We start from the raw sequence: 13094 nt of genomic DNA, 5'->3' as shown, positions 1-13094 counted from the left end.
GACTGTATAAGTGTTCTCTTTTCTCTGCAACCTCTCCAGCATCTTTTTTCAATCAATCAATTAATTAATTAATTAATTTTGAGATGAAGTTCCACTCTTGTTGCCCAGGCTGGAGTGCAGTGGCGCCATCTCAGCTCATCGCAACCTTAACCTCCCAGGTTGAAGCACGTCTCCAGCCTCAGCCTCCCCAGTAGCTGGGATTACAGGCACGCACCACCATGCCTGGCTAAATTTTGTATTTTTAAAAAAATGGATACGGGTTTTCACCATGTTGGCCAGGCTGGTCTCAAACTCCTCACCTGAGGTGATCCACCCACCTCAGCCCTCGGCCTCCCAACGTGCTGGGATTACAGGTGTGATCCACGTCACCTGGTCCTATTTTTTGACTTTTTTTTTTTGAGATGGAGTCTTGCTCTGTTGCCCAGGCTGGAGTGCAGTGATGTGATCTCAGCTCACTGCAACCTCTGCCTCCTGGGTTCAAGCAATTCTCCTGCCTCAGCCTCCTGAGTAGCTGGGATTGTAGACGTGCACCACCATGCCCAACTAATTTTTGTATTTTTAGTACTGACAGGGTTTCACCATGTTGGCCAGGCTGGTCTTGAACTCCTAACTTGTGAGAGCCAAATGAAGAACACATCCCATTCACAATTGCCACAAAAGAATAAAATACCTATGGATATAGCTAACCAGGGAGATGAAAGATCTGTACAATGAAAACTACAAAACACTGCTCAAAGAAATCTGAGCTGACACAAACAAATGGAAAAACTTCCATGCATATGTATAAGAAGAATCAATATTGTTAAAATGGCCATAGTGTCCAAAGCAATTTATAGATTCAGTGCTATTTCTGTCAAACAACCAATGACATCCTTAACAGAACTAGAAAAAAGTTGATATAAACATATAGACAATATCAGACTTTTATTAACTTTTCTTATACTTACCACTTTGTTATTGAAGGATTAATATTTTAAAATATGATGTAGTCTCTTAAGAAATATTCTAATCATTATGTCATTATTTCCAAAGAATGATTTTGACACATTTTAAAGAAGCTTTAGAAACATGAAACTCCTAATAATAGATATCCTGTTAAAAATTTTAAAAATAATGTAAATATAATCACATTTGACATATTATTAAATTGTTAATTGTTATTGATTTCTATTTTGTGTGGTATGAAGTATAAAAAGGAAAAAAGCCACCATTATGACATCAAAATGTGACTGTTTATGTCCATTTTTACTTAATATGCCATGAATTTACAAAGATGAGGTTAAAATATCACATCTGGTAAAAAAAAATGTATAATAGAAGAATCCCATTTTAATGGCATCAAAAAAGAGAATGGTATGGATCAATTTATTTCTGCATTCTATCTGCAGCTATGTATTCTGATGGTGTAAGTTTTTGCTCAAAGATTTACAACAGTTACATTTTCATTATTCCAGGCACTTATTTTTCTTATTTGACACATTTTCTTTGTTGGATTCTGCCTTGCCTGATAGCCAATAGCTTACACTTACTGAGTTCACATTATGTTCTAGGCATGGTTCCAAAGCGTGTAGTACAATATGCAAGGTAGAAAAAGCAGAAAGAGGGCAAGTCATGAATGATGGGAAGTTGTGTATGTCCATCTCTCATTCAATTGACAAAGGATTAAAGCAAGCATGTCTTTCATAATGTAGACACCAAGGGTAGAGGTGTCAAAGGTGGAAGAAACATTAAGGATCATTTAAACTCTTTGAAACTTTTATAGATGAAGAAAGCTCAGAGGAGTGTTAGAGCTTGCCCAATATCATATACGTACTCCCTAGTTCACCAGGACTGAAAGCTAGGTGCTTTGACCTTGAATTCTTTGTTTCTTCTACTCCACTAAGGGGATAAGTCAATTATCAATAATATTGTATCTGAAAATGATGCAAAATTTTAAGAATGACTAAAATCCAAGCAATGCTAAAATTTTCTTCATCTGGACAGTGGTCTGAAATAAAAATCCTGATACATTTAAATTAAATAATAGAGGGATTTTATTTCTGAAATATTCTAGATAATTTTGAATTTTAGACTAAAATAGTGAATTTTATTATAATTTTCAAAACACTTTCTTACTCTTCTTTGAATTGCACAACTTGGAACAGTAAGGAAAATAGTTTACATACGCTGAATTTTTCTTGCCATGATAAATAACTTGGGGCTTTAAAAGATGATTTCTTAATTTATAAATGTTTTTTACAACATATAGTTCTATCATAAGATAAATTCTGCTTAATAACCATATTTTATAGCCTCTTATGTCACCACTCATTTTTAAATAGTATTTTATAAGTTTATGAAACATTGTATGTTACTAAAGTTACATTTCAAAATCTTACTTTTTCATATTGTTTTTTTCCAGAAAGTGATGAATGTATACCCACATGTTGGAAAAGAGAAGGTTTATACCGAATACGTATTTGCTTCTTTCGTTTTAAACAGTTTCTCTGGGGAAAAAGAGAAACAACAATCTTCTGTAAAAACCCAGATATTGCTTTGTATTGCGTTTACTGATGGTAGAATTTTTATATATTAGTTTTTGCTAGAGCTCTATTTTCATATTTAAAAATATAAACAAAATATTGAATTCTTACCTTTTTCTTCACAAGAATAGAGCAAAGGAGTTGGGATAAAAATGGTTTTGGTTCCAACATATATTTTCATGAACTCTGTCTTAGAACCAGGTTAGTGTTGTACTAACTATATTTCCTCTCTTTTTTTTAATTACAATAACTAAAATAAAATGCTTGGTATTTTTCGATCCATATCTGTCAGACTACAGTATTCTTTCACTTCCCATATTCATTGACTGAGTTCTCTATTGAATTACAGCTCCTCAATTTCTTCTTAAATAGTAAAAAATATGCTATTAAAACAAAGAACCAATTTATAGTCAATGAAAAAGAATCTGGATAATTTTCTCAAAAATAGAAGTGAGATGGATGACCTATGGCACTGCTCCTATTAATAACAAACATTTGAAGGCTGGGCATGGTGACTCATGCCTGTAATCCCAGCACTTTGGGAGGTTGAGGTGGGAGGATTGCTTGAACTCAGGAGTTTGAGACCAGCTTGGGCAATATAGTGAGAACCCATCTCTAAACATAAACAAAAACAAAAATAAAACAAACAATAAAAACTCCACAAACAATTGAAATAATTGTGATCACTGAGAATTATTTTATATATTTTTATAGCTAGAAGATTCAGAAAAATAAATCTAAAATTTATTTATATAGTAATTTTTAATAGCAGTTTTATTAAATGCATTTCTACCCAGTACTAACACATAGGAAAATATTGAGTTTCTCTTTTAACTGTAAAGTAATTTAATGGTCTAGAGTTAATTTAATTTGAAACTAAATTAGCATCAGATAAAATTGGTTGAGGAGTTACAGTTTAGCAAATAAGATAATGGCTTTGCAAATACACCCTTAAGACAACCTGCTGATAAAGCTGAATTTATTTCATATTGCTGTAAGGGCAATCACTACTTTTACGGAGTCTGGATACTGCCTGTTCAAGTCTTTTTCCCTTTTTAAAATTGGGCTGTTTATCTGTGGTTGGGTTTTGAAAGTTCAATACATGTACTGAATACATGTCCTTTGTTGGATATGGAATTTACAAATATTTTCTTCTAGTTCATGGTGTCTTATTGTTCTCTTAATAGTACCTTTTGCAACACAAAAATTTGTACTTTTGATGAGATCCAATTTATCCATTTTTAAAAATGGATCATGCTTTTAGTGTCATTTAAAAAAAATTTCACCCAGCCCTAGATCCTGAACATTTTTCTATATTTTCTTCTAAGAGTTTTATATTTTTGTGTTTAGATAGATGATTTATTTTGAAATATGTTTGTATAAAGTGTGAGGTTTAGGTTGAAGTAAGGTTGAGAGATAGGGCACTAATTGATCCAGTAAACATTTGTGAAAAGATTATTTTTTCTCCACTGAATTTCATATACTTCTTTGCAAAATATCAGTTGGCTATATTTTGTGGGCCTATTTCTGGACTGCTCTGCTCCATGGACCTTTGTGTTTATCCTTTTGCCAATCAATAAAGGCTTGTCTTGATTACTGTAGCCTTATAGTGAGCTTTAAAAATGAATAATGTGATTTTCCCAACTTTATTCTGCTTTTAAAAAATTATTTTAGTTGATCTACTTCCTTTGTCTTTTCTTAAAAATTCTGGAATCAGCTTTGGTAGAATATCTACCAAAGAATTCCCGCTGAGATTTTGATTAAAACTGTGTTAAATCCATAGACCAATTTGGGTTACATTCATACCTTTACTAAGTTGAGCTTCCCTATCTATGATTATGGTATGTTTCTTTGTTCCTTTCAATATTAGCATTTTGAAGTGTTCAGCATATAATGTACGTATTTTGTTAAATTTATACACAGAGATATATAAATATTTTATATAATATTTTTTAAATATTGTAAATAATTTTTAAATGTTGGTGGCTGGGAGTGGTGGCTCATGTCTGTAATCCCAGCACTTTGGGAGGCTGAGGCAGGCAGGTCACAAGGTTGAGAGACCAAGACCACCCTGGCCAACATAGTGAACCCCCATCTCTACTAAAAATACAAAAATTAGCTGGGTGTGGTGGCACACACCTGTAGTCCTAGCTACTTGGAAGGCTGAGGCAGGAGAATCGCTTGAACTGGGGAGGCAGAGGTTGCAGTGAGCCAAGATTGCACCACTGCACTCCAGCCTGGTGACAGAGGGAGACTCTGTCTCAAAAAGAAAAATGTTGGTGAGATGGTTTGTCTCTGTATCCCCACCCAAATTTCATGTCAAATTTTAATTCCCACATTTCAGAGGAGAGAGCTTGTGGGAGGAAATTGGATCATGGGGGTGAATTTCCCCCATGCTGTTCTCATTATAGTGAGTGAGTTCTCATGAGATATAATGGTTTTATGTGTGTCAGTTCCCTGCTGGCTTTCTCTCTCCTGCTGCCATGTAAGACATGCCTTACTTCCCCTTCACTTTCTGCCGTGACTGTAAGTTTCCTGAGGCCTCCCAGCTATGCAGAACTGTGAGTCAATTAAGCCTCTTTTCTTTATAAATTACCCAATCTCTTTATAGCAGTGTGAAAATGGATTGATACATTTGGTTTTCAACTTTTCATTGCTATTTTGCTGAAAAATGATGGATTTTTATAGACCTTGTATCTTACAACTTTGTTCAAACTCATTTATCAGCTCTAGGATGTGTGTGTGTGTGTGTGTGTGTGTGTGTGTGTGTGTGTGTGTGTGTATTCTTTGTGATTTTCTACATAGACAGTCATTGCATTTGCTTCTCAATTCATGTGCCTTTATTTTCCCCTTTATTGCACTGATTTGAATTTCCAGTAAAATATTGAATAGGAGTGGTGAGGACAGACTTGGTTACTTTTTTTCTTAATCTTAGAGTGAAAGCATCCAGTTTTCAACAATGAAGCATGAAGTTGGCTATGGGATTTCTCTAGATGCTCCTTAACATGTCAGTAAGTTTCTTTCTGTTCCTAATTGGCTGGGAGTTTTTATTATAAAAGAATTGTGAATTTTGTCAAATGATTTTTCTACATCAGTTGATATTAACATGTGGCTTTTCTTCTTTAGAATCTTAGATTGGTGGGTTACACTGTATGATTTTCAAACATTAAACCAGCTTTGTATTCATAGAATAAATACCAATTAGTATGGTCTATTTTTCTTTTCACATACTGGTGGATTCAATTTACTATTACTTGGAAGATTTTTCTATCTATATACTTGGAGGTATTTGTTCTTGGTTTTCTTTTTTGCTCTGTTTTTATCTGGTTTTCATGTCAGGGTAATGCTGGCCTCATGAAAAGAATTGGGATGTACCCTTTCTTCTTCTATTTTGGAGAAGATATTACATACAATTGGTATTATTTCTTCTCCATTTAGTAGAATGTACCATTAAACCCTTTGGACGTGGAAATTTCTTTTTCAGGATTTAAAAATAATAATTCAATTTCTTTAGTAGATATAGGACTATTCAGGTTGCCTATTTTATCTTGGATGAGTTTTGATAGTTTACAATTTTTGATGGATTTTATTTTTATTAATTAATTTATTTTGAGACAGAGTCTCGTTCTATTGCCAGGCTGGAGTGCAGTGGCGTGATCTTGGCTCACTGCAACCTCTGTTTCTTGGGTTCAAGCATTTCTCCTGCCTCAGCCTCCCGAGTAGATGGGACTACAGGTGTGCACCACCACACCCAGCTAATTTTTTTTGGATTTTTAGTAGAGATGAGGTTTCACCGTTTTGGCCAGGATGGTCTTGATCTTTTGACCTCGTGATCTGCCTGCCTCAGCTTCCCAAAGTGCTGGAATTACAGGCATAAGCCACCACTCCCTGCCGATGGATTTCATTTTTAAGTTGCTCATTTTACATGCATGAAAGTGCTTGTAGTATTCCCTTATTATCCTTTTAGTATCTGTGGAGTATGTTGTGGCTCTCCCACTTCGTTTCTAATATTGATAACCTGTATTTTTTGTCACTCTTATTAGACACTTAGCAGTTTTCTTGCTCTTTAAAAAAAATCACCTTTTGGTTTTATTGGTTTTCTCGTTTGTTTTTATGCTTTTAGTTTTGCTGTTTTCTTTTATTATTATTTTCTTCCTTCTCTTTCTTGGCCTTTTATTTTGTCATTGTTTTTCTAGTTTGTTAACATAGAAGTTGAGATTATGAATGTGAGATCTTTCTTCTCTTCTAAGATACAGATTTAAGTCTATAAGCTTTCTCTCTAACCAGGGCTTTAGCTGCATTCCAAAAATGTTGAAACATTGCATAGAGCTAATTTCCTTTGAAACTCATTTCTTCACGTAGGGTTTATTGAGAAGTGTGTTGTTTCATTACCAAGTGCTTGAGATTTTTCAGTTGTCTTTATGTTGTTGATTTTCTAATTTGATTCTATTGTGGCATAAGAACATACATTTAAAAAATTATTTCAATATAAATTTTTTAAGCTTTGTTTTATGATCCAAGATGTGGCTATTTTGGTGAATGTTGTATCTGTTTTTTTTAAGAGAATGTATTTTCTACTGTTATTGGATGTAGTGGTTTTTAAATGTCAATAAAATCCAGTTGGCAGATGGTGTTCAGTTCTTTTATCTTCTTGCTGGTTTTCTGCCTATCAGTTCTGTTGATTACTGAGAGAGAGGATGGTTGAAATCTCCAACTGTAATTGTAGATCAATTGATTTTTTCTTTTAGTTCTGTCAGTTTTCACTTCATGTATTTCAAGACTCTGTTGACTCTTGGTAATTTCGCCCTTTATTATATATAATATCTTTCTTGATCCCTAGACTGGTTTATCTTTTTTTTTGCTTTTAAGTCTATTCTGATATTAATATAGCTACTACAAATTGGGCATCATGGCTCAAGCCTGTAATCCCAATACTTTTGGAGGCTGAGGTGGGCAGATGGCTTGAGGCTGGGAGTTTGAGACCAGCCTGGGCAACATGGCAGACGCCCGTCTCTACATAGAATACAAAAATTAGCTGGGTTTAATGAGATGTACCTATAGCTCCAGTTACTGGGGAGGCTGAAGTGGGAGGATCACCTGAGCCCAGGGAAGTGTTGAGGCTGTAGTGACCTTTGATTGTGCTACTGCAATCCAGCCTCACATACAGAATGAGACTGTAATTAAATAAATAAATAAACAAAATATAGCTACTACTGCAAATTTCCTTTGATTTGTGTTTGTATGGTATATATTTTTTTCATCTACAAGTTTTAACGTATTTATAATATTTGAACTGAGTATTGACTTCAGTAGTTGCATTACTAAAAAAATCTACTCTCATGAACTTTTAATGGTGTGTTTTCATCATTTATATTTAATATAAGTATTGGCATATTTGAATTTATGTCTACATTTTTTTTCTATTTGTTTACTCTGTTTTTGTCCCTCTGTTTCTACTTTTCACTGCATTTTTGTGGTCTCTCATTATTTCATTTAATAGATGGAAAGATCAAAATTTGGGATATTAGAAATTTTAAAATTTGATGCATTTATCAGATTTGGTTTGGTAGACAAATTTTAGGTAATTACGTCAGATAGATAATATTTCTTCTAAAAGATTTGGTATTCTTAAAGTAAATAAATACTCACAAAATCTTCTCCTGTGTCACACAGCTTTACCTGAAAAATGTCATCCAAGAGCCAATCTATGGGTTTATCTTTGTAGAACATTAAAAAAAAACGTACAAAGTGAGTTAAATCCTCAGATCTAAAGAGCTTTCCTATGGGGAAAAAAATTAGATATAATTAATTCATATACAGTTGTTTATTTCTTTAACATGGGAAAAAAGCAAAAGTTATTAAAATTTATATATGTCCTATTCCTTAGAAATAAAGATTAAAGTACTACTGAAGTTGGACAATGATAAAATTAAACACTCTATCTACTTAAGTATCAAGGATTACCACTTATGAAAGAGAATATAAGCAGGTTTAGAATGGTCAATACTTTTAGGAAATCAATTGTGATAACTAATGAGGATCGATTATCTAAATCAAGTGAAAGATAAGTGCATAGAATGAAATATGTAGGCACTGTAATGTTTTACTTAATTTTGTACAAACTGTATTTTTTACCTGATTTTTGTAGCACTTTATCAATCTACTACATTTTTCATTTTTAGTACAGTACTGTACTTAATTTTATTAAATTACTATTTCAATATTTGAGCATTATTTTAACAGGATGTTACTTTTCTTTTATATTTGTGATTCTTAAAGATTTACTATATAATTTAAAGTATTAGTCCATTAAGTCTAATAATTTTTTTCTAAGATACTACACCTTTAATTTTAAAATGAAGTTGAAGGGATAATATTCAGGTATATAGTCACTTCAAAGTAAATAATGTAAAATACATCTAATGATTTGATAAGTATGAAAGTAGGATGTAAGCATGCTTCATTCTTCACTAGGACTTGAGTTTATATGGGTCACTTAATAAAATGTGTAAATGTATTTTAATTTTTGGCACTGATTTATATAGTAACCAAAGCAAGAAATTTAATGATGAAAATGGCTGATTCAATTCCTAACCTGCTGTCACCATGCTATAAAATTCTAGTTGGCAAGCTCATATTTTTAGCAAATAATGAATAACTGAATTGCTATTATTATAACTGAAAGCAAAACTTTTGTTAAGTTTAAGCTTGAATAAGATTTGGCATCCCATAAATAGTGGTCCTTGTTCAATGTGATCTTGTGATTAGAATGTAAGAATTCTCTATGTATCTCCTACTTGACTTTGCTGAGAAAGATAAATTTTTTTGAGAATTTTAAATTCTCAGAGTAATCCATAACCAAGATTTTTTCCTCTTCAAGCTTTTCATTGGGTATTATTGATAACTATAATTTTCCTTCTTATTTTAATCAAGGCTGAAGAAAAACCTTTGGGCTATTAAAATTTTACAGAAAACATGAAAAACAAAAGTCATCAAGTGAGTATATGAAAAACAGATAGACCTCACTAGCAATCCCAGAAATGCTTTACTCAGAATGGCAAATGTATACAGTACATATAATAATAGATAAAACCAAATGTTGTCAAGCACATGGGAAGCACGAACTTTTATGCACTGCTTGTGAGAGCATAAACCATACAGCCAATCTGTAAAGCCACTGGCAGTACTTAGAGCTATGTGAATTTTCAGTGGTCCACTCCAGGTGACATATATGTCATTTCACTTTTTTGTGGTAGCAAAAAATTGGAAGCAACTAAAGTCTGCCACGCAGGAAATAGATAGTCAAATATGAGTGATAAGTGATAAGTCATCACTTCTTTCAAAGTCTTTTGGTGACTGATCACTGTGCATCCATTATTTAGTTCACTTGTAGACAGCAAAACGTGTGGTTATCTTGCCTTACCTTCTGGTGATAAACAAAAGTAGGTAATTAAGGAAGGATTTAACAAAAGTAAGTAATTAAAGGAAGGAACTGGCTGACAGATGCAAGCAGAGAAAGTGAATGCTGGAAGTGAATTTAGATGTGACTATAAGACAACTGATCATGGGATTGTTGGCATAAAAAATTTAAAAGCAGGTTACAGTTTTATATGCATGATCTCTCAGTTATGAGCAAAATAGGTAGTCCTCAGTTTGCAGAATTCCAAATGTGTAACTTTCAGTGACCATCATTATGGAGTACTTATGCAGCAGTAAAAAACCAATAAACTAAATGAACATAAAGCAACATGCTGATAGTTTAGAAATCAAGTTTTAAGGACAAAAAAGTAAGGAATAGGAATATACAAATATGAGAAACACCAAATATTTTACATGGATATTGTATATATGTGTGTTTTGAACATATGAGAGTGAACAATATATTGAAGAGTGGCAGGAAGTTGGTACAGGAATCGGGAATAAAAGGAAAGAATAAATAAGGAAGAGCTCCTGCATGAATCAATAATGTCATGCACCATAAAAATCTTGATCCAACAAAGTAGATCTACTGCTTACCTATGAATCCAAGCATTGAAAACTCAATAAAAAACCAATCATTTGAACTCATATTATGTACAAAATCTGTTATTTTTGTAAAGTACATCTGTTTAGCTATGATATCGTCTTCTAGCTGAAAAAAAACCAAAAAGACATTAGAACCTTCGATGCTTCCATTAAGCAAGTTATATTAGCTTGAAAATAAAAAATATAATAGAATACACTGAAGAAAATGTTTTTTATAAAGTAACAATTTTATTTCAATTTCAATTAATTGAGGGTATTTACAGTTAGTTGATTTCCCTTTTTTTTTTTTTTTTGAGACAGGGTATCACGCTGTTACCCAGGCTGGAGTGCAGTGGTGTGACTGCAGACATGTGCCACCATGTCTGGCAAATTTTTATGTTATTGGTAGGGATGGGGTTTTGCCTTGCTACCCAGGCTGGTTTCAAACTCCTGGGCAACATAGTGGACTCAAATGATCCTCCTGCGTGGCCTCCCAACTTCTGGGCTCAAGTGAGCCTCCCACCTTGACCTCCCAAAGTACCAAGATTACAGGCACGAGACACCACACCCTGCCCCATGTTTGATTCTTAGATTAACCAGACAAGAGATTATCTGTTTCTTTCCTAAATATTAAACATTCAATCTAGATCCCTCTTTGAAATAGCCTCCTTATCCAAATCCACTTTCATCCTCACAAATACTTCAGTTTCTAGTTTAAGACTGTCTTGGTCCATTTGAGCTGTTATAACAAAATACCATAAACTGGGTAGTTTATAAACAACAAACATTTATATTTCACAGTCCTGGAGCCTGGGAAGGCCAAGAACAAGGTGCTAGCAGGCGTGTGTCTGCTGAGGGCCTATTCCTGATAGATGATGGCTTCCACTGTGTCTTCACATAGTAAAAGGGGCTAGCTAGCTCTCTGAGGTCTCTTTTATAAGGGCACTAATCCCATTCATGAGGGTCTGCCTGAATAATCTAATTGCCTCCCACAGGCCCCACCTCCAAATACTATCACCTTGGGGATGAGAGTTTTAACATATTGATTTTGGGAGAGAGGCCAGGAGCCTTAGCTCATGCCTGTAGTCCCAGCACTTTGGAAGGCTGAGGCAGGCAGATCGCTTGAGTGATCTGTGATCATGCCACTGTACTGTAACCTGGATGACAGAGCAAGACATTGTCTCAAAAAAAAAAAACCCAAAAAACAAAACAAAACAAAAAAATTTGGGGAGGCTCTGGGAGGGATGCAACCATTCAGACCATAGCTAAGACGAACTAGCTTAATGCTTGTGATGAAAGGTGCCATGTTCTATCTCCAGATATTGTGGCTGACAAACTGGTTCCCAGCAAAGAGAAGACAAAAAGAAACTGGGCACTCTCATCCACAACTCCACCTAGCTGGTTAGAATAATGGTGTAAGCCTAAAAATATCCTCCACAAGAGAGAGGGGGCAATGGAAATCAGATTTCTTTTTTTATTTTATATATATTATGCATAATCTATGGACTAAGAGGGCCTCATAAGTAATTAAGAAAAATGTGGCAGTCTTCAGGCACATTATGAGGACACAGAATAGAGCTGTGGTGTCTCAAATTGAAAAGAGTACATTGGCTGGATCTTGTGGTTCCAGGATATTTCCCCTAACTGGGAATCAAAAGAGACCTTTTTATATTCCAGTAAAAGAGAAGACCTTGCTTTAGGCCTTTTCTAATTTTCTCTCTAGTCTACAACTCTCTTTTGCAAATTCTTCTCACAAGTGCATGTTGTCTATGTAGTGAGTTCAAATTGCTATTGCTATTTAGAAACATAATGTTATTATTTAACAATGTGCAGGGATTTAGAGGGTACAAACTACATATAATTGATTCACTTTTACAAATACAGTGAGGCACTGAGAACTGCGTTACTCATAAAGCATGAGTAAATGTACGGTAGCAATGATAAGTGTATATAATGCCTGACAAATGCTCAAAATGCATTTGCTTAATCTAATAAAATTGTAAGCCAAGAAATAAATGTAGGCACTGTAATTTTTTTTTGAGATTTTCTTTTCAGTTTGATTCAAGTAATTATAATTTTCCCTGTAACAGTGAACTCAGCAAGAATATTCATATATAATCAATTTTAAACTTCCTTTGGCATTTTAATACAGCAAGTATTTTCTATTTTCTGAGTATAATGTAAGATGGAGGAAGACAATGAAGAAATGAAATTACAGGAGGGAAGGAGAAAATAATATTTTCAATTTAAATTATTTTTATCTGTAGATATAATTGATGTATACTATATATAGATGTACATATATACACACATGCATACATACATGCACACCCATACACACCCCAATTTCCTACCTGTAAATAATACTTGGCCTTTGGTTGAGCATACAGCATCAAAATGCAAAAATCCAATACTTGTTTGATTCGCCAACTAAAGGTAAGCAGTAAGATCTGTTAAAATTTGTCATTATTATTTAATTTTTATTTATAAGCATACTATAGTAATCAAAAACTCTTTTGCAGTTTACTAACAGAGTACTAGTTACATTAAGTAAAATTGAATATGCTT

General features: G+C 33.7%; 1 protein-coding gene across 1 annotated transcript in view; it reads right to left on the bottom strand.

Moving 5' to 3' along the window:
- Window positions 1–13094, bottom strand: part of MGAT4D (MGAT4 family member D) — a 51652-nt gene that overhangs the window by 2563 nt on the left and 35995 nt on the right. Inside the window, exons 7-10 of the mRNA XM_032246515.1 lie at window positions 12881–12956; window positions 10539–10653; window positions 8172–8302; window positions 2379–2486 (exon numbers count right to left, since the gene is read on the bottom strand). Coding sequence (XP_032102406.1) covers window positions 2379–2486; window positions 8172–8302; window positions 10539–10653; window positions 12881–12956 — 430 coding nt within the window. The remainder of the gene's footprint in view (window positions 1–2378; window positions 2487–8171; window positions 8303–10538; window positions 10654–12880; window positions 12957–13094) is intronic.

This window comes from Sapajus apella, unplaced genomic scaffold, assembly GCF_009761245.1.
Source record: "Sapajus apella isolate SASKATOON/1434 unplaced genomic scaffold, GSC_monkey_1.0 scaffold61, whole genome shotgun sequence".
NCBI classification, from domain to species: domain Eukaryota; kingdom Metazoa; phylum Chordata; class Mammalia; order Primates; family Cebidae; genus Sapajus; species Sapajus apella.
This window is presented reverse-complemented; position numbering and strand designations above follow the sequence as displayed.